At 52.3% G+C, this 21,752-nt stretch overlaps 1 protein-coding gene across 2 annotated transcripts in view; it reads left to right on the forward strand.

Annotated features, from left to right (window-relative positions):
* The window catches only part of RIN3 (Ras and Rab interactor 3), a 123,840-nt gene that overhangs the window by 75,248 nt on the left and 26,840 nt on the right, over positions 1–21,752 (forward strand). For both annotated transcript variants that reach the window (XM_082619530.1, XM_082619529.1), the window contains exons 4-5: positions 10,682–10,754; positions 15,058–15,149. In XM_082619530.1, coding sequence (XP_082475656.1) covers positions 10,682–10,754; positions 15,058–15,149 — 165 coding nt within the window. The remainder of the gene's footprint in view (positions 1–10,681; positions 10,755–15,057; positions 15,150–21,752) is intronic.

A 21,752-nucleotide genomic window follows, 5' to 3' on the forward strand; every position in this document is an offset into this window, starting at 1 on the left:
CAGTAAAAAGACATTTCTGCCTTTTACGTCCTAAAATTCTTAAGATGAAATCAAGAGGAGATTGCTCCTTATGCCGAGAACAACCAGCATAGAAGGCCATGACTCATACCCAGGGTTTCCATGGACAGTTGCCCAGCTTGTGCACTGCTCAAAACTGCCGGGTAGGATTAAATCCAGCTGGCATTCTGCTCGTCACGTTGTGCAGTTTTGTGCAGGGCTGCAGCCACCTCTTTGCTCCCTTGCCAAACCCTGTAATGGGGCACTGGGAGCATGTGGAAGTGGCCCCCTGCTTGGACCCCTGGCCATGGCTGCTAGGCCCTCCCCTGTTCCTTTCCCATTGGCCTCTAGGCAAAGGTACATAGGGCAAAGGCTTGCTGTGCCCCAACTCTGAACAGAAGCCCCTGCAGCAAGTCCTTCCCTCAGGGGCCCATGGCTGATGGGGGAGACTGAGGGCTAAGGAGGGATAATGTACCCTGAGAGGCTTCAGGGCTGGTGGGGGTGTGCGGGATTTACAGAGGACAGGCTGGTAAATAGACAGGGAAGGGACTCCAGGGCCAGCCAGTGAACCAGGGGCCAAGATGCCCACCCTGGACCATCAGTAACAGCCAGGGACAGAGAAAGGGAACTGCTTTCAGACATTTGCAGATCAGCATCCTCTCCCAGGTTCCTGAGCTCTAACTTGCCCCCCTGCCCTCCACTCCCCACCCCAGACCTTCCGGACCTCGGTGTCATCTTTGGTGGAGGGGCTGCTATTCCTCACTCAGGGTCTGCCTGTGGGGTACCACTCAGCCTCTGCACAGCCAGCGGCAGGGTCCGGGAGGGCCTTGGTTACTCTTATCCTCACTTGGCCGTTAGAGAAGTCAAGTCTCAGAGACTTGAAGGATTTGGTCTCCAGGCTTGTGGGGGATGGAACCAGGAGCCCATGCCCGGTCAGTACTGTCCGGGTTTGGGCTTTGCCTGGAACGGGAACAGGAGTTTGCCCCACTCCGAGCTCCGGTCGTTGTATGGCTGGGCAGCAAGTCAGCTCCGAGAGCACAGGAGATCTGCTGCCTGGCGCTGGCCTGTTTGTTCTCACTTCTCCTGGCAACTCTCCTTCTGCTGGAGCCAGAGCTTCCAGAAGCCCTAGTCCAGCAGCACCCTTCCTTCTGGACTGGGTAGAGCCATTCTCCCATTTCACAGGTGACCCAGCTACACTGCAGCAGCATCTTGAAGTAAGTGGTACCAGAGCTGGGCCTGGAACCACGGGGTCCCCTGGGCTCCAGAGAAATTGCCACTCTTCCCACTTCCACCCCAGGAAACAGGGCAAGTAGTTTTCATCTATCACGGAAAATTGGGCCTGATGATAGCAGCAAACAGTCCTTTTTCCTCCTCAGCCACAAACTGTCCAGGTGGTGGCTCCCATGGCAACCATGGTGTTGCCGGGCAGCGGTGGGTCCCACGAGCCAGAAGGCAACTGTGACCTTCCAAGTGGGGAAGGAGCTGAGGGGGCATGGGAGGGACACCTGGAAGAATGGGCCTGGCCTCACCTGTCCAGCCAGCAGGTGACCCCCCCGTCCTGCTCCAGCTGTGAACCACTCCCCAGCCTCTGGTCACATTGGCTTTTTATCCTCAGGCTCTGCACTCCTGGCCTTTGCTGTCAGGGACCCAGCTTGGTGACCTAGGGCCCCTTTTAGGAAGTGGGATCAGAATGCATTAGGATCTGTCTTCCAACCCATTCTGGGTGATCCGTTTTAGAGAAGGTTGGCTCGACAGTGTCACGTAAGGCTCTGGAGTGAGGCCACTTCCTGGGCCCAGACTTCCCCCAGCCAGGTGTGACGGCCTTTTCTGAGAGGCCCAAGACCCGATCTCTTCTGCCAACACCAGCCCTTCCTGTGTCCTTCCCGGGCAGTTCTCTTCCATCTGGGAATGTGCCCATTGCATAAACGTACATACTGAGGCCTTGCTAAGTACAGGGTTTTTTCTTAGATAAAAATCAACGAACATCTCTCCCGCCCTCACCCAACCAAATTTTCAATCATAAAAGAGAATGAGCGGGTTGTTTGGAATCTCTGCCCCTCAGGAAGGAGTTTCAGCTAGGTCCTGTGGCCAAAACCATCGGCCAGTTCCCTGTCACCCTGCTCACCATGAGGCTTCCTCTCGATTTCTAAATCCATTTCCCCTTATTTCTACAGAGTATGAGCACATAAATATTTGTCAGTGGTTGAATACATAATGTCCTAGCTAAAGAGTAACTCTGACCCAGCCCTTTAAATGAGGGTCATACCTGGAGATTTATTTATAATTCCTGTTGTCAACCGAACTGTGTTTGAATAGAGATCTCTTAGGTTAACAAGGGTGTCTGCCAACAAGGAAGACAGTTTGCGTTTCTTTTTTTCTTTTTTTCTTTTTTGGCAGTACGCGGGCCTCTCACTGCTGTGGCCTCTCCCGTTGCGGAGCACAGGCTCTGGACGCACAGGCTCGGCAGCCATGGCTCACGGGCCCAGCCGCTCCGCGGCATGTGGGATCCTCCCGGACTGGGGCACGAACCCGTGTCCCCTGCATCGGCAGGCGGACCCCCAACCACTGCGCCACCAGGGGAGCCCCAGTTTGCGTTTCTTGAGTAATCTGTACACGTCACAATTTTAATAACTGTTGGCAAGGCGTACCTTCATTCTGCGTTTTCGTGTGACCGTCTTTTCCTCATCAAAGCCCAGGGTCAGGCTTAGGTGAACAGATGCTCATCCTTCACTTGTTAGTAAAGACAAATCAGACCCTAAAGAAGGCACATGCCAATAACCATTCTCTGCTTAAAATGAACATGATGTAGAACGTCTCACTTGTCGATTTCACTCACCTCAGTCACTAGGAATGTGTGGTAATTAAGCCAGGCTTGGCTAAACTTTACCTTTGGACCAACTATGAAGAAAATGTCTGCAGAGGGACTTAATAGTGTCAGTAAGATTGCACAGGGGACTTTGGTCTAAATAAGGATAATAACTGGTTAAAGACCCCTCATACATTAATTATAACAATAGATACTGCCAAATGCAAAGAAGAGCTGACTTTTCATTAAAACAGGTTGGAAATATCCCTACTGAATCATTTATGCAGCACCAGTCGAGTGCTTACTATTTCGCAAACTTGGACAGTATTCATTTTTTTATTCTCTTTTTAAAAATTTATTTATTTATTTATTTATTTGGTTGCATTGGGTCTTAGTTGCAGCAGGCAGGCTGCTTAGTTGTGGCAGGCGGGCTCCTTAGTTGTGGCTCACTGGCTTCTTAGTTGCGGCATGTGACCTCTTAGTTGCAGCATGCATGTGGGATCTAGTTCCCAGACCAGGGATCGAACCTGGGCCCCCTGCATTGGGAGCGCAGAGTCTTAACAACTGTGCCACCAGGGAAGTCCCATTTTTTTCATTGTTAACATAAAATTTGAAAGACCCTGTTCACGGATGAAAAGACAAGCTATAGCTGGGAGAGAATATTTGCAAATCACACATCTGACAAAGGCTTTGTTACTATAACATAAAGAACTCTCAAAACTCAAAATTAAAAACGAGCAACCCAAATAAAAATGAGCAAAGGATCTGAATAGACATTTTTCCAAAGTATATATACAAATAGCCAATAAGCACATGAAGATATACTTGACATCACTAATCCTTAGGGAAATGGAAGTCAAAACCACAAGGAGATACCATTTCATACCCACTAGGATGACTCGAATCAATAAGACAGACAAAGTACTGGCAAAGGTGTGGAGAAAGTGGAACCTCATCCATTGCTAGTGGGAATGTAAAATGGTGCAGTTGCTTTGAAAAACAGTCCCACAGTTTCTTAAACATGTAAGGCTTCCCTGGTGGCGCAGTGGTTGAGAGTCCGCCTGCCGATGCAGGGGACACGGGTTCGTGCCCCGGTCCCGGAAGATCCCACATGCCGCGGAGCGGCTGGGCCCGTGAGCCATGGCCGCTGAGCCTGCGCGTCCGGAGCCTGTGCTTCGCAACGGGAGAGGCCACAACAGTGAGAGGCCTGCATACCGCAAAAAGAAAACAAAAAACAAAAAACATGTAGAGTTACTGTAGGACTCAGCAATTCCACTTCTAGGAATATACCCAAGAGAAATGAAAACATATGTCCACATAAAAATTTGTACACAGATGTTCAATGCAGTATTATTTGTAGTAGCCAAAGAGTGGAAACAACCCAAATCTCCATCAGTGATGAATGGATAAACAAAATGTGGTGTATCCATCTAACAGAATATTATTCAGCCATAAAGAGGAATGAAGTGCTGACCCCTGCTGCAACACGGACATGGATGAACATGGATGAACATTTAGCATGATACTAAATGAAAGAAGCCAGACCCACAGGGCCACATACTGTATGATTCCATGTATATGAAAAGTCCAGAACAGGCAAACCCATAGAGACAGAAAGTAGATTAGTGGCTTCCAGAAGCTAGGAGGAGGGAGAGATGGAAAGTGACTGCTAATGGGTACAGTGTTTGTTTTGGGGGCTAATGAAAATGTTCTAAAATTGATTGCGATGATGGTTGCACAACTCTGTGAATATACTAAGACCATCATGCACTTAAAATTGGTGAATTGTATGGTGTGTGAATGATATCTTAATAAAACGTTTTTTAAAAATTCAACATTAAAAGAAACTGTCCAATTAGAAAATAGTAAAAGACATGAATAGACACTTGAGCAAAGAGGATGTACACACGAAAGGGCATTCAACATCTTTTTGAAATGCAAATTAGAGAAATGCAAATTAAAACCACAATGAGATATCACTCTACACCCAGTGGAATGGCCAAAATAAAAAATAGTGACAACACCCAGCTGGCGAGGATGGGGAGAAATTGAATCCCTCCTTCATCGCTGGTGGGACGTAAAATGGTACAGCCACTCGGGAGAGTAGTTTGGCCCTTCCTTTGAAAATGGAGGGTAGACTTACCATGTGACCCAGCAGTTGCACTCTTGGGCATATATCCCAGAGAAAGGAAAACATATTTTCATGCAGAAGCATGTACATAAATGTTCCACAGCAGCTTCGTGCATAATAACTAAAAACCGGAAATTCCCAGATGTCCTTCAGTGGGTGAATGACCAAGGGAACCATGGTACATCCAGACCATAGGTTACTACTCAGCACTAAAAAGGAATGGGATATTGATTCACTCAATACCTTGGACGACCCTCGAGGAAATTATGCAGAGTGGGAAAAGCCCATCCCAAAGAATATGTACTGCATGACTCCATTTATGACATTCAATAATGTAATCACAGAGATGGAGCCATTTGCTAAAAGCGCCATGCCTGGTGCTGGGGGTACCATGGAGAACAAAAGATACATACACAGTTCCTGCCTTGGCAGTTCATTTGTATTATTGAGTGATAAAATGGAATTTCTTTTTTTTGTTTGTTTAATAAATTTATTTATTTATTTATTTTTAGCTGTGTTGGGTCTTCGTTTCTGTGCGAGGGCTTTCTCTAGTTGTGGCGAACGGGGGCCACTCTTCATCGCGGTGCCTGGGCCTCTCACTGTCACGGCCTCTCTTGTTGCAGGAGCACAGGCTCCAGACGCGCAGGCTCAGTAGTTGTGCCTCACGGGCGTAGTTGCTCCGTGGCATGTGGGATCTTCCCAGACCAGGGCTCGAACCCGTGTCCCCTGCATTGGCAGGCAGATTCTCAACCACTGCGCCACCAGGGAAGCCCAAAATGGAATTTCTTAAAACAAAAAATCTTCTAACGGCTTTCGGTTCTTCATGGATAACTGACGTTGAGATTGTAAATGCTAGAAGCCAGGCCGGCGTGTGTAGACCTGGAGTCTCCACCTTGTCCCGATTCAGCCTTGATGGTGAGTCATGAGGTGAAAAGTTTCCTTTTCTCTAGGCAGGGGCAGAGCTCCAATGTTGTCACCTGTTGTCACCTTGGGACATAGCAGGTGGGTCTGGCTGGTGCTCATTCTCTCTCCTCACTCTTTGAAAGCGGGATGGTTTAGACAGGGTCTGGCGTATTCCCACCGCAGTTTCTGCTGAGGAGGCTGGAAGCTGTATACAGTGGAGGAGTTGCTGCCCAAGGATTCAAAGGTGACCAGAGGCAGCCGGCGTCTTTGTCAGGAGGACCCAGCCGGCAGTGGCTGACTCGGGGAGCTTGTCGGCTCTGCCCACAGTGCTGGGAGGGGCACCGAAGCAGCATGAGTGAGAGGACTCTGGGAACCCATTGGCTTCTGAGAACAATTTACAGAGAGATTTAGGAAATTCAAGAAAAATTTAGAGAATTTACGTATATGCTCATTATAAATGCTCATATATGCTCATTATAAAAATCCCAGAAAAACGTACAGGAAGTGAAATTCAGCCCACTCTGTATGTATGCATTTTCTTTTCTTTAATAATGGCTTTATTGACATGTATTTATTCCATGTAATCAGTATCAGACAATTCACCCATTTAAAGTGTACGATTCAGTGGCTTTTGGTATATTCAGTTGTCTAGCCCTCACCAAGGTCAATCTGAGAACATTTTCAACACCTCAGAAAAGGAGCCCCGTGTTGCACAGTGTGAATGTACTTAATGCCACTGAACTGTACACTTAAAAATGGTTTAAATGCTAAACTTCATGTTTTTCATAGTTTAGAACAATAAAAAAAAAGAAACTCCATCCCCTGTCCCCTGTCCCCTTTCCCCTCCAGCCCTAAGCAACCACGGATGTACTTTCTATCTCTGTAGATTTGGTTCATTCTTGATTCTGACACCAGGAGGCCTGGTCAGCCCAGCTGTCCTCCTCAGAGCCTTCCCTGCGTGCTGGGCGCAGGGCTGGGCACGGTGTAGGTGATGGGCAAAGTGAGACCCATTCCTGTTCTCAGTCTCACCGTCTGAGAAGCCTCAGCTCACGTCACAATGTGAGCACATTATACCCTGCTTCCTGAGCCAAAAATGTGTGATTTGGACAGTACCTCCTGCGTGTGGCTTTCCTGTGGGAGAGGTCAGAGTACCAGCAAGGCTTTGAGGCAGAAAGTGGACCTGGAGCTGATCCCTCAAGGCAGGGAAGGGGGAAACTGGATCCTCCGTGCACGAGGAGACAGCATGAGCAAAGGCCCAGAGGCCAGCAATCCCAAGTCGAGGTTGGCAGGGTTGGCTCCTTCTGGAGACCAGGGAGAATCTGTTCAAGTCACTCTCCTGGCTTCTGGTGACAGCCAGCAATCCTTGGCTTGTAGCTGTATTCCAATGTCTGCCTCCATTCACATGGTCTTTTCCTCTCTGTGTCTGTGTCCCAGGTCTTTACCTGTCTTTTTTTTTTTTTAATTAATTTATTTATTATTTATTTTTGCCTGTGTTGGGTCTTTGTTGCTGCGCACAGGCTTTCTCTAGTTGCGGCGAGCAGGGGCTACTCTTCATTGCAGTGCACGGGCTTCTCTTTGTGGTGGCTTCTCTTGTTGGGGAGCATGGGCTCTAGGCTTCAGTAGCTGTGACTTGCGGGCTTCAGTAGTTGTGGCACACGGGCTTAGTTGCTCCGCGGCATGTGGGATCTTCCCGGGCCAGGGCTCGAACCCATGTCCCCTGCATTGGCAGGTGGATTCTTAACCACTGTGCCACTAGGGAAGTCCTACCTGTCTTCTTATAAGGACACCAATCATTGGATTTAGGGCCCACCCCATGCATTCTGACCTTGTGTTAACTTGATTCCACCCGACAAGACCCCCTTTCCAAATAAGGTGACATTTATAGGTGCCTGGGGTTAGGAATGAAACGTATCTTTTTGGGGGACACAATTCAACCCACAACATTTGGGTACTTTACGATCCTTGTTATACAGCTGAAGAAACCGAGGCGCAGGGAGGATAAGCAGTAATGTGCTGGAGACACGTTCACACTCAGGCTGTTTGGCCTGGGCGCCTGCGTGCAACCACCAGGCCGGTGCAGGACACAGGGCGGTCCTGGAAGCTGAGCTCTACCACCACCCACCGGAACAAAGGATTGTCTCACTCTTACCGGTTTGCATTCACCTCTGCTCCAGAGCAGCGTGAGGCTGCCTGTCGGGACTCCCTCAAGTCCCAGGTGTCCCGCTGGGTTCCTGCAGGGAGGACCCTGATCTACGCAGTGGGAGGTCTGAGACTCTAACTCCTCTGGGGTCTCCCTCCCAGACAGACTTTGAGCAGACATTTATTATCTCCCAAACCGCATGCCACACACTGTGCTGGGCCCTGGCCCTGGCATACAGGAGCTCCCCCGGGTGTGTCCTTGGTGTGCAAGGATGCTACTCCCACGAGCAGGACGGGAAGGCACAAGCAGGGGGCTGGGGCAGAAGAGACCTGGTTACAAAGAAACAAACATGAGCCTTGACCATTGCTTGTGCTTTGACAAATCTACCGTTTTCACTGTAAAAATGTGATTGGGTCACTAGAAGTTTGCTTGGCCCCAGCTACAAAAGTGAATGAGCCCTGGTCCCTGCACCCGAGGAGCGGACCAGAGTGGGGTAAACGAAGTCTAAAGGAGCTGCAGGCTTTATAGAAAGTGCCAGGGGCACAGGAGAGGGAGGGACTGACTATCTTAAGGGTTTCATCTGTGTCTGCAGAGGTCAGACCATGTCTCAATGATGAAGAAAACCTGCTAATGGTTGAGCAGGCCCAGCATAGGAGGCTAGGCTTTTTGCGTGCATCATCACTAATCCCCCTTGAAGGATTCTTGAGAAAGGTCTTTACATTCCCATTTTGCAGTTGGAGCGTTCTCTTGACCTCTCCCAACTACCGGAGGGAGATCTTTTGGCCAGTTTGTGCTGCTTCCTGTGGAGAGAGTGGGCGATGCACTAATGTGCCACTAGGTGGCGCCATGGGCTGCCTCATGGCCATTAACTCATAGAGGCTGGTAATTCCGTGCGCTGATGTTTCTCAGACTTACCCTTTATGGGCATCTTCCCGGTACCTCCGTGTACTGTAATCTATCTAATATTTTTCTTTAAACTCCCTTTTAAATTTTTATGTCTATCCAAATGGGATACCATGGTCTCTTTGCCATAAATAAATGATGAATGTAATCTTTTAAAAAATCACGTTGGGCTTCCCTGGTGGCGCAGTGGTTGAGAGTCCGCCTGCCGATGCAGGGGACACGGGTTCGTGCCCCGGTCCGGGAAGATCCCACATGCCGCGGAGCGGCTGGGCCCGTGAGCCATGGCCGCTGAGCCTGCGCATCCGGAGCCTGTGCTCCGCAACGGGAGAGGCCACAACAGTGAGAGGCCTGCGTACCGCAAAAAAAAATAAAATAAAAATAAAATAAAAAATAAAAAATCATGTTAACTGTGTAGAACAGTGCAATAGTACTAGAAGGAAGGAAGGAATGTATTAAGCGATGAGAACAAAACGTGTTGGTTCACGTGTCCCCTGTGACCACCTCGCAGATCACCAACGCAGTGGAAAGCTGTCCTAGGCTTTGAAAATAGGACAGCAGGTTGCTATCACCTAGATGCGCGAGCGTTTAGGGTTGGAAGGGCTCTTTGCCTTTGCAGGTGGAGGATCTGAGGTGCTGAGAGGGGAAGGAGTGTACCCAGAGTCACACTGCTGATCCCAGGGTTGGAGCCAGGCCTGGAACCCGGGTCCTGCCTTCCCCCTCTGCCCCGTGGACGCTAGAAGAATCTCAGGAAATTGGAACTGAAGTGTGATGCACACATATTTCCTGGCTCCTCTGAGGCCCAAGAAAGTACACTGTGGGGTCCCACGTGCAGGGAGCATCACCTGTTGGGCATATGGAGCCCTGGGATGAGAGTCAGGAGGTGAGCGGATGGACGGCTGCTGAGACCCCTGATGAGCAGCTCGCCCAGGTGGTCTGGGCCCCTCGCCCTGGGGCTCTGCAGCAGTGCATGGTGGGGTGCCACGCTTTCCTTTGGGCAGTCCACCCCAGCTTCGGGCACTGACTGCCATACCCCGGCGCCCTGTCCCTCCAAGCAGCCATATCCACCCTGGGATGGGCTCTTGGGCAAATGCTTTGATCCCTCTTCCTTGTCAAAGCTGAAAAATATTGGGGTCACCCTCACTCTTGGATTACATGTGCAGCCAAATCAAGTGAGGTTCTAACAGGCCCTGGGGTTCTTGGGCAAAAGGCCAGTGGCCCCAGCCCAGCACCCCTGGACCAATGAACTTCCTGGAGGCCACAGCAGAACAGGGAAACTGTCCTCCTGCTGGCCCCTCACAGCCCTCAGAATTGTCAAGTGGAGATGACTTTGAAAGTTTAATTCACGACTTTTCTTTTTTTCTTTTTTTTTGACCACGCTGTGCAACTGGCGGGATCTTAGTTCCCGGACCAGGGATTGAACCTGCACCCTCAGCAGTGAAAGCGCCGAGTCCTAACCACCAGACCGCCAGGGAATTCCCTCAAGACGTTTTAAAATTCTGCTTTTATAATCTAGAGTCTTTTGCGTTATTTTGCTCAAAATGAGGAGTGTGTATTAGTTAAGGTAACACCATCTGCTATAATAGAAAGGCCCCTGAAATCTCAGTGGCTTAACACCACAGAAGCTCATTTTCTCACCTCCCTGTGGTCCAATGGGCAGCTGATGTACATGCGGCCGCAGCAGGCCGGGGGCTGCAGCAGGTGCCGTGACCTACAGTGAGCACAGAGCAGACACGTCCTCCCCAGGGACCTTCCTCCCCTTTGACAGGGACACTCATACAAGGCCTCTGTCATCTCTCCTCAGTATTGTACCTGGAAGGCTCGGTTCTTGTGTTTGAGGACATCTTCAGACTGATCGCATTCTACTGTGTCAGTAGGTGAGTAGCCCAGGCCCCCAGGAGGGCATCTGATGGCGACAGATGTCCATGCAACCTTGGGTGGGGACGGGGGTGTCACAGGGAAGCTCCCAGAGGGAAGTGTGCCACCCACAGGATGCAGAGAGAGGGGACAGTCCCCTGGCTTCACCCTGGTAACTGTGAAGGGGGGTGCTGGCTCTGCTGCTTGCTTGGACCGGCAGGTAAAGTCCCCTCCCTCACCACCACCTGTCCCCTGGGCTCACTGCCCGTCATAGCAGCTTCCTGTATTCCGGCTTCCAGGACAGCTTGGAGTCCTGTGAGGACCTGACCCGCCCCGTTAGAGGAGTTATAGAAGGAACTTCCTGTAGGAACAGTAGGAAGGGCTGATACCCTCCCTCCGTGGGAGAGGGCTTGTGATTGTGAAGCAGCTGCTGGGTGGAGAGGGTGTCTGGTAACCACCCTCAGAGCTGCTCTATTTATTCAGGACTGGTCGCAGGTCAACACGAATTGAAAAATACATTCTGGTGCCAAAAACCAATGGCTTAAGCTACAGGGACTTAAGCAGAGCTGGGCAAGATGTCTTGGGGTCCAGGGCCCCAGGCTCACCTCCCCCTGCTTCAAAGAGACCATTCATGTTGCCTCTGGTGAAAGCCACACTCAACCCAGAACACCACCACCCCCCATCTACCAGGACCCTCCTGGACCCCGTGGGCAGAACAGGTGATGCTGATAATAAGCTGCTGCCTGTTGAGGGCTCTCCAGGTACCCAGCATGGTGCTAGAGCTCTATATCCATTATCTTCTTAAATCTTGCAAATAATTCCACCCGGTAAGCGCTCTTGTTAGTCCCATTTTACAGATGAGGAAGCCGAGACTGAGAGAAGTTGCTAAACGTCGCGTACCTGGTAAATGGCAGCTTGGGGATTCAAAGTAGATAGAGCTCCAAGGTCCATGATCTTTTCTACAGCCGCCCCACTGTGTGCGCTCCACGATGATTCTGATGACCTAGCGTGTCCTTCTAGGCCCACAAAGCAAAGCATCAGTGGCTCCCTGACCCTTTGTACGTTATGACATGTCAAGCTCTCAGAGTCAGGCCCTTTCCTATTCTGAGTTCTACCTTAGTAGAAGGCACTAGTCTAGTGTTTGGCCCATGCTAGGTGCTTCGAGCGAGTGAATGAATGAATGAATGATGATGTAATTGCAGAGCCCAGAATTTGAGCTAATCGTAATCTCTCAACTACCTCTTTGGTAAAATGGGAACGATAATACCCATGCCGTAGATGCTGGAGGAAGAAGTGAGATAAAGGGACAGACAATCTGCATTTATAACAAGGCTCTCTGCAAACCAGGGTTTGGGAACTGCTTCTAAGAAAATGATAGTAACAGCTTAGCTGGGGGTCTCCTAGGGGCACACTTGGAAAGGAGGATCCATGTGCAGGGGTCGCTAAAGCACCTGCCCCCAAGGAGGAAGCGACAAGGGAGTGGGGAGCAGGACAGGGACCGGAGAGAAACCCAGCAAGGCAAGGGTCCATTGCAGGGGCCGTCCCAGCCTCAGCCAGATCCGTCCAGCAGCTCTGGAGCATAAAGCAGACCTCGGGGTCCACTATAAAGCCACAGGGCTGGGCTTCTGTACCCCCAAGCCAGCACACCCAGGCATTTGTGGCTCTCTGTAGGGCCACTAGGGCAGGCAGTGAGGCTCCAGTGTGTCAGGACAAGCCTCTGAGGGTCACAGGTGCTGGCCCTCAGGAGCAAACCCCTCCAAGGCTGGGCTATGGGTGCATAGAGCTGGTGAAAGGCATCCAAGGGGTCCGGTGGGACCGTGGCAGTGACTGCTACAACCAGCTCTGTGGACCAGGCGTCTGTTGAGTCAAGCTTGTGCTGCACGCTGCCCACAGAGCTCTTTCTAACCCTGCACGGTGGTGCCAGGGAGGTGTTTAAAAATGTGGATTCCTGACCCACACTCAGACTCAACACTGAGAACCCGTGGGCGTGGATCTGAGAATCCGCATCTTAGCAGCTCCCCCAGGAGCTGATCCAGAATTAACTAATACAAAAGTATTCATACCTGTCCGTAGGGTTGCTGTGTTACGGTAGTAGTAATAATAATATGATGTGATATAAGGCCCAAACTGGGTAACACCCGGCCCGATACTTGGCACATAGTAGATGCTCAACGAACACCCCCATCCTGTGTATGCATTTCCTTGGATCAGAAGAGGTGGCCCCTGGATAAAGGGCTGAACTGGATGCTGGAGGTGGGCTGGCAGACGTGCATGAAATCCTTAAGCAGTACTGGCTTCTGGAGAAGGAGGGGGTCCATGGTGCGGATGTGTAGAGTCTAAGTAGACGTAGGTGGAAGGGACGAGGGGGGCGTTCCCTCTCTGCAGAGCTCAGAGGTGGGAATGAGCAGGGGACATTCACTGTAGGAAGATGACATTTTGGGAGGCAGCGAGGAGGCCCCGAGTGCAAGGGAAGGCTCTGTGGTGGGCAGGAGCAGGGAGCAGGCTGGGGCAGGCCCTGGACGCCGGGGTCCCGGACTGGGCTGTGGTCGGCAGCCACCACTGCAGCATCTTGAGCGGTACACAGAGGAGGTGGGGAGGGGGTGTCAGAGATTGCCCTGGTGGTCGGGGGTGGCTGCCAGATGAGCCGAGCGATTCTGCTGGCCATTTCAGTACATGTAGTGGCCCAGGAACCTTTGGAAACCCCAGTGGCAGGCCAGACAGCCAACCAGGTAGACAGGCAACACCAGGATGAATTCTGCCACCCTTCAAACTTAGAGATTGGGGTAGTGGTGACCGGGCAGGGCCTGAGGTGGGGATGGTGCACTGAGGGCCCGTCCGATCTGGGTCCAGGCCTGGCCTGGCTGGAAGGGCTGACAGGAGGCCCACAGACGGCCTCAGATGCTCAGAATCACACAACTATGACAATGAAGCAAAGATCGACGGGCCACGCCCACCCCATTGACAATGGAGAAGTCGAAGGCCACAACCCAGGAACTCAAAAAAGGGCCCAGAATCTTCTCCCACCTTCCCCCATCCTGCTATTCCATAAGCAGAGTGTTTTCCCCCGTGAAAACGCTTCCCATGAAGGGGTGGGGGCACCCCGCAGAGCAGCACAGCCTGTATTGATGGGCAGAGGTGGTCTGGGAAGCTCCCCGGCGACCCGCATCCCAGGCGGCCTCTGCCCTGCTCTCCCCCGATCCAGTTCCCGAAGTTTAGACGGGTCCATTCGGCAAACACTCTTTGAGCCTCTGTGGTGTGTGCTAAGGGCTCTGGGGGCATCAGAGATGTGAAAAGCTGCCCGCCCCTTCCAGGAACTTCCAGGGCTCTCACGTAGTTCAAAGGGAGGAGACAGAGGGTGCGTTATAGACAGTAAGGCCATGAAGACCCCCGGGGACAGACGGCCATCATGCAAGGCTGTCAGTGGGCCTGGACGGATGGGATTTCAATGACTGGAATCAGGGTTTAGGGAGAAGGTTGTCAGGGCTGGGGATACGGCTGGAAAAGGGGGTCGGGGTCAGACTGTGACGGGCCTTGAATGCCAGGCTGAGACGTAGAATTGGGACCAGCCATCCTGGGGCCCCTGCAGGGCCACACTCCACTTCCTGCCCCACGGAACAGCCCTGGGCTTGAAGTCAGGAGGCCTGGGGCTCAGCACACTCTGCCCTCCACCCACCGTGTGTCCAGGCCTGGACATCTTCCTTTCCCTCTCTGGGCCTCAGTTTCCCCATCTGTGCAATAAAGGGGGAGGGTGTCTAGATCCCTTCTGGGAGATCTCTGGAGAGATCTCTGAAAAGATCCCCATTCAGACCAAAGGCAGCAGATAGAGCTGGCTGAGTGTGTCGTCAGGGGTGTCTGTCTGGCTGTGTGCTCACCAGCGGGTACCTGGCTGTAGTTTCACCAGGGGAGTCTGGCTGTGTGCCCACTGCACGTCTCAGCGTGGAGCAGCGGGGGTCAGAGGACTGGAAGGGGTGGGTCACTCGCCTTACCCAGAATAGCACCTTTAGAAGAAGCTGCCTGGACTTCCAGGGCCAAGAAAACTGGGGATAAAGCCTCTCCCCCCACCCCCTCCATGCCCAAGGAGGGTCTTAGCATCTCTGGGGCCAGTGCAGGCACAGGACCCGGATCTGATTGGTTGCTCCCTCAGCCTCAGGGCTCCTCCCCTCGGCCCCAGGGAAGTTTCCAGTCTGTGTGGCGCTCCCAGCCGCCAGCAGGGTTGCCAGGGTTCTTCCTTTATGGGCTGAGGATTTGGGGGCGGTGGGGGGCTGAGAATGGACACACAGGCCCCTCCTCGGACTTGACCTCCGACCCCTCGTGTCTCCACAGAGATTTACTGCCCTTCAAGCTGAGGCTGCCCCAGGCCATCCTTGAGGCCAGCAGCTTCACAGACCTCAAGACCATCTCCAGCCTGGGCCTGGGTAAGTCCCCTCTGGGGTCAGGGGAGGTGGCTGGGCCTTAGGAAATGGAGCCCCTGGATTGCCCCCTGCTGACCGCCTGTGCAGATGGGCGGCCCCTCAGGCTGACCCCAAGCTGGATCCTGAGTCCCAGCTCCCACGGGACCACCTGCACCCCTGCCCCAGGTGCTGAGCCCCTGTAGCAGGGAGATTCTCCCTCTTTTCGGAGTGGCGCCCTTAACAGCTGTCAGGAGGTCTGATGCACAGCCTTTCTGGGTCTAAGGGAGCTGGGTCTGGTCAGGACCCACACAGGCTGACCTGGTGGCAGGGCGTGGCCCGGGAGAAGCTGGACCAAACGCCAGGGGACTCCTCAGCAATGGCCAGGAACCTGGGGGCCAGCAGCTGCCACAGCCCTGGCCCCCAGCCCCGCCCTCGTCAGAAGGAAAAGCAGCGCGAACGTGATCGTGAGCTAGAGTGTGCCCCCCACTCCCTTGGCCTGCCCCTGCCCAACCACCTGATTCAGCACACCCACCCTGCCCCTTACCCTCTGACCTTTTGAGTGGTGACGAGGGGAGGGTAAAGGACAAGAGCGTTTCTGATCCCAGCCCTTCCACATAATAGTAAGAAGAGCTCATGTTTACTGGGCCCTTTCCATGTGATGGGCTTCGCTGAGCCAGTGCCAACCTCTGACATGGCCTCACCATGCTAACCCTCAGGGAGCCCAAGCTCACCAAGTCTGGAGCTGCCAGGAAGACAAGCCAGCCGCCTCCGCGGGCCCCCAATCCTAGGCAGAGGCCAGGTCTCGTTATGAACAAAGCAGTTAATAAGTCCTTATCAAGACTAAACCACACAGGGAATATAGCCAATATTTTATAGTAACTTTAAATGGAGTATCATCTATTAAAATTTTGAATCACTATATTGTGCCTCTGAAACTAACATAATATTGTAAGTCAACTATACCTCAATTTTTTTATTAAAAAGTCTAAACCATACCCAGGAACCTGCATCACACGTGGCTGAGCACAGCAGTACATTTTCACCAGTGGTGGTTGAATGGAGGAGAGGGTGATGGAGAGGGCAGGCCCAGGGCGTAGAGGAAGTGAGAGGCAGACCTGGGATCAGAGGCGAGACCCCCTGGTTCCCAAGCCAGCCACTGTCCACCACCCAGAGAGGCCTCTAGACAACAATGCAAGAGATGCCACAGGCAGCTCGTGGTCAAAGGCCAGGAAGTAGGAGGAGTCCAGGCCCCCGGATGTCCGCATTTAATGAGCACTGACCTCTTTATCTGCATTGATTCATCAGATCTTCAAACAACCCTGTAAAGCAGGTTCTGTTATTGTGATCCCCACTTTATGGCAGAAGAAACAGACACGAGGGGTTGAGTGACATGTCCAGTGTCACAGGGTCCATGGAGGGCTGGGCAGCTGGGCTCCAGCCCTCACCCACTAGCTTGTGCTGCCCCTTAACTCCTTATCCAGGCTCTCCTAGGTCTGGCTGACCCAGTTTATAAACTTCAGGGCCAGTTTTCAGTTCATATTGGGAATAAACCCTGAACTTGGGCCCCAGATGTTATAGTTGTTGGGCTCTTACCCTTCCAGAAGCTTCATGTGGGACAGGTGAGAGTCTTGTAACTCATACAGTCCAAGTGACGCCCCTCCTAAGATCTAAAATGGCACAGGTGACGCTTTCATTGCCACGCCCTTGGCACTATCTTGTGCAATCCTTGCATCCCCGTTTTAAAGATAGAAAGTCAGTTCTTAGCACAGCTGAGAAACTTGTCCAAGATGCTCCAGGCAGGCAAGAGCAAAGCTGGGATGTGTGCCAGGGGCTTCTGACTCCCAGCTCAGCCCCTCCACTGCCCCTCAGCTGCACCTCATGACCTTCTCAGTTTTTTTGCAGCGAGCAGTCAGCTGCCAGTTTTGAGGCCAAGTTGGGAGGGCAAGTGAGATGCATGGGCTCCATTCAGAGAGGCTTACCTCTGAGAGGAGTGTCGGTTAGCAGCCTCACTGTGGGTAGGTTGAAGCAGGCATCCCTAAGACCCACTGCCCCAGGGACCCGCAGTTTCCTCTCACCCTGGGTGGGGGTGGGGGCGGGGGCAGGGCTGCCCCTAAGCCCTAGGAACGGCTGTATGAAAGACAAGCTGCTCCTCTGGAGAGAAGCACATTCCTTTCTGGAATAGACAAGCCCTTCTATCCTGGGTGAGCTTCACCTCGAGCACGTTGAGGAAGTGAGGGGGGAGGTGCCCTCTGGGAAGCAGGCGGCAGTCCAGATTGTGTGTCAGCATTCACTTCCTTGGGAAGGGGTATTTAAATGAAATCTGAGTGCATTGAAGCTTAGGAATCAGGGTTCTTTTTTTTTAAATTTTTTGGCCATGCCATGTGGCACGTGGGATCTTAGTTCCCCGACCAGGGATCGAACCCGCGCCCCCTGCATTGGAAGCACAGAGTCTTAACCACTGGACTGCCAGGGAAATCCCAAGAACCAGAGGGTTCTGATCAGGCCTGGTGCCCCCAAGGGCTGAAGGTCAGAAGCGAGGTTTTCCCTGGAGCCGAGGAATGGTTAACTTTTCAGTCCTTCCCCAGAATGGATGGAGACCCGGAGCTGAAAGGGCACATCCTGTCGGAGGCCAGAGGCCCTGGCTCTGGGATGTGCAGACCTCCCTGACCCTCACCTGCGGTTGTGATGATAAATATGCGAAGAGCAGCACTTGCCAAGGGCCCAGACACACCAGGCATTGTGCCCAGCGCACCACACGTTGTTCTAGGCAAGGCACTCTTGTGGCAGAAAAGTGAAACCCACTCAAACGAGCTTAGATAAAAGGGGGTTTAGTGAAAGGCTGCCGGGGAATCTCCGTGATAGGAGCAGAAGGTCAGCCGGACTTTGCAGGCAGCAGACGCTTATCTCTGCACACAGCTCAGCCTCCTCCCTAAGCCCTGGTTCCCGCTCCCGACCCGCCACCGGCCAGGCTCTGACTCCCCACCTGGTGATCCCCACCTGGTGATCTCATAGTTGGAATAAGTTTATGAGGCACATGTGTCTTCTATCACTAGTGTCAGCAGTGGTTCTTTTTCTGGCACTCCACTCACTTTTTACAAAATGAATAGAATGTCATAAATATCCAAATCATTGCACAAGCCCTGCTGTTCAGACAGGGATGATGTTGCTGAAACGGGACTACTGACCTACAGGCTCAGCACCACGTGATCGCCCAGAATGGTTGCTCGTGAGCTGATGTAAGAAAGTCTGAGTTTGGCCTTGGAAAAGCCAACGTTCAAAGGTCTATGTAGGTATAAGCTTGGGCCCACAAAACTAACCTAGGGGGCAGTTCAGCACTAAACTGCATGCAGTTGATTCTGAGTGCAAAAGGAATCTAGAGAAAGCGGTGATAGATAGGGGTTAGATTTGCAGAGGTTCTCAGACATATTTGTAGTATGTATATGTTTAATATTTTTAAAATATGTGTAGAAAAAGCATATGTTCTATAGTGCTTCCAAGTTTGCCTGTAACTTGCTTTTTCCTTTACATTATACAATGAGAATTTTCCTACTTATTAAAAATTCATTGAAAACTCCAGATTGAACGGCTGTCCAACAGCCCGTCTTTAGGATGCCACAAAAACATTCACCCACTGATCTCACCAGACTTTCTAGCTGTTTTCCATGGCATCTGGAACACTTGGCTGCATTCACTCGTCCCCTCTTTGTTCTGCCGGTAGCCCAGGGCTCCTCAAGTGTGAAACCTTGGTCACCTTTGCCTTCAGGGTCTACAGCCCAGTTACCTGGCCTGGCCCGGGACCTCTGAGGACTGTAGGAGTGGAGGCCTGGTAGAAGGCATCCCCAGCTGAGACACAGGAAGCCACAGGGCCAGCAAAACATCTGCCTCAGTCCGAGGGCAGCACAGAGGCAGTGAGGGCACAGGCCCTTAGGGGAACTGCGACCACTGAGCTGAGCTTGGCCCAGTGCTGGTGGGCACAGATGCCCACAGCCGGGCCAACCGCAAGGCTTTCATGACAGCGTTCCGCTTCTCCCCTGGCCTTGGCATTGTGTAGGCTGCAGAGAAAGTTACCTACTTCCTTGTTTTTAAGCATAAAGACCTACACTGCCACTGAGTTCCCTAATAGGCCCTCAGACCCCAGGGTGCAGCTTCTCACCCCTCAGAGCGGCATTCGCTTTGGGGCCTCTGCCCTGTGAGGTACAACCACCAGGCCTCTCTTAGGGGCAGGGGAGTGGTTCTTAATCACCCAGGCCCCGGGCCCATTTCCCTGAACCCCACTGTCTGTTCCACTCTTGTAGGAATACAAATCTGAGCGGTGGAACATGTGTTCTTTTTTTTTCTGTGCATGATGGACCCCCCTGCTATCCTGAGGCGGGCGGTCCAGCTGGTGATCCATCACTTACGGAGCTCTTTGCCCTCCTTTTTGCCTCCCTCTTCTCATTTTCTCACTTCTTCTCTTCTTGTCTTTAGACCTCTTCCCATGGTTCAGGATGAAACCAGAGAAGTACAGTCCTAGGGTTGGTCTCTCCCGTCAGTGTGCACCAGGACCGCGGAGCCCAGGGGAGTGTAGGTGAGGCCTGAATGTGTCAGGAAGGCTCCACCAAACAGGTGACATTTGACCTGAGTGTTGGAGGATGAGTAGGAGTTTGCCAGGTGGAGAGGGTGGGAAAAGCATTCCAAGCAGAGGGGACAACATTAGCCAAGACCTGAAGGTGTGGCAGCCCGTGGCGTGTTCGGGAAGAAGTGAGCAGCAGAGAGAGTGGAGGGAGATTCAGTAGGCAGTGCGGGAAGGGTGTCCAGGGCCAGATCCCACAGGCCTTGAATGCCAGGCTAAAGGTTGGGAAGCGATTCTGGACAAATAGCAATCAAGGGCCCACCACACGCCCAGCATAGAGCCACAAGGAGTAGAATGGATTGGGGGCGGGGTGGGGGCACGGAGGCAGCCTATGGCCACGAGCTAGGTGAGCGGTAATGGGAGTGTCCGAGCATGGGTGGGCGGTTCTCTTGATCGTCTACCCCGTAACTTGCACCTTCTCCCAAAGGGTCTTATGAGAACTTGGAGGTGAGCCTCGGGGGCCTCAGCTCACCTATGGGGCTGCAGCCCAGTCACCTTAGACTGGCCGCCTGCTGCTTCTTGCTAAGAAACCTTCCAAGGAGACCATGCGAAGTACCCAGGAGAATGGACCGGTCATGGAGGGGTCATAGCTGCCCAAGAAAGTGAAGCACAGGGTCCGGGCAGCCCTCAGGAACAACCCGCCTGGATCTAGGGAGAGCCTGGAGACGCACCCTCCCCCTCCAGGCTCTCCGCGTCCTCAGGTGGTGGCTGGCATGGGCACAGAGCCTGGCATGTCAGAAAGCCAAACGAAAATTTGTCATCTTTAATGCTGTGGAGACAGCCGGCCACAGCACTTCCAGGCTTGGGAGTCTCTGCCCAAGACAGGGCTGAACCATAAGTCCCGCCCTGCTCCCCTGTGGATGCGCACGGCTCACTTTCAGTCAGTTTCTCGGCAGCCCCACCATCCTGGGATTACACTTTGCTCACCTTGATTGGGTTTCTGACCCCTTTGGCCAGCAAGGTGGCAAACATCCACAACCCCGAGAGTGCCCATCCCTTAGGGCGGGCACGCACACGCGCACACACATGCACGGCTGCCCTTGGCCATCTTGCAACATCTCCTTTCTTTTGATGTCAAGAGCCTGCTGTGTTCTTACCACATTCCCCGTTCTGGGGTGCTCACCACCCCACTACTCACGCCAGGAGAGCAACCAGGATGAGAAGTGTTGCAAGTTCCTATGAAGCGGCCCAGCACATGGCTTTATTTATTTATTTTTTATTATTTTTTAACATCTTTATTGGAGTATAATTGCTTTACAATGGTGTGTTAGTTTCTGCTGTGTAACAAAGTGAATCAGTTATACATATACATATGTTCCCATATCTCTTCCCTCTTGCGTCTCCCTCCCTCCCACCCTCCCCATCCCACCCCTCCAGGCGGTCACAAAGCACCGAGCTGATCTCCCTGTGCTATGCGGCTGCTTCCCACTAGCTAGCTATTTCACGTTTGGTAGTGTATATATGTCCATGCCTCTCTCAGCTTTAGAGCTAGTGTGACCTAGTTCAAATTCCACCTCCCTTCACTCACCAACCCGGTGACCGTTCATCTCCCTGGCTTTCTCATCTTCATCTGCCATACGGGGACAACATGAGGGAGGACACCAGAGGCCTGTGGTCAGGGATCGGTGAGATGGTCCCTGTAGAGCAAGGAATCCACAGGAGCCAGAACGCAATACACGTTTGTTCCTGGTATTGTCTTTGATGCTGTTTTTGGTAGTTTTCTTACTGATGACTCCCTCCCAGAGGTAAAGAGCCCTGGGTGAGAGGCTGGAGGCCTGGCTCAGTCACTAACAAGGAATTTGCACTATCGATCTCTAAAATGAACACGTGGAACAAGACCTGGGTTCCATACTCCTCCAAAAGGAGCTGCTTGAGTGAGCTTGCAGTGACCTGCCAGTCAAGTGACCTTGTTCTCAAAATGTGCTCCTGTGGCCTTTTGGGAGCATCCCGAGCTTTTGTCAGATTCTCCATAGAGCCTGGTACCGAGAGGTCAAGAACTCCTCTGAGCTAGTCAA

This window comes from Mesoplodon mirus, assembly GCF_964341445.2.
Source record: "Mesoplodon mirus genome assembly, chromosome: 4".
In the NCBI taxonomy this organism is placed as follows: domain Eukaryota; kingdom Metazoa; phylum Chordata; class Mammalia; order Artiodactyla; family Ziphiidae; genus Mesoplodon; species Mesoplodon mirus.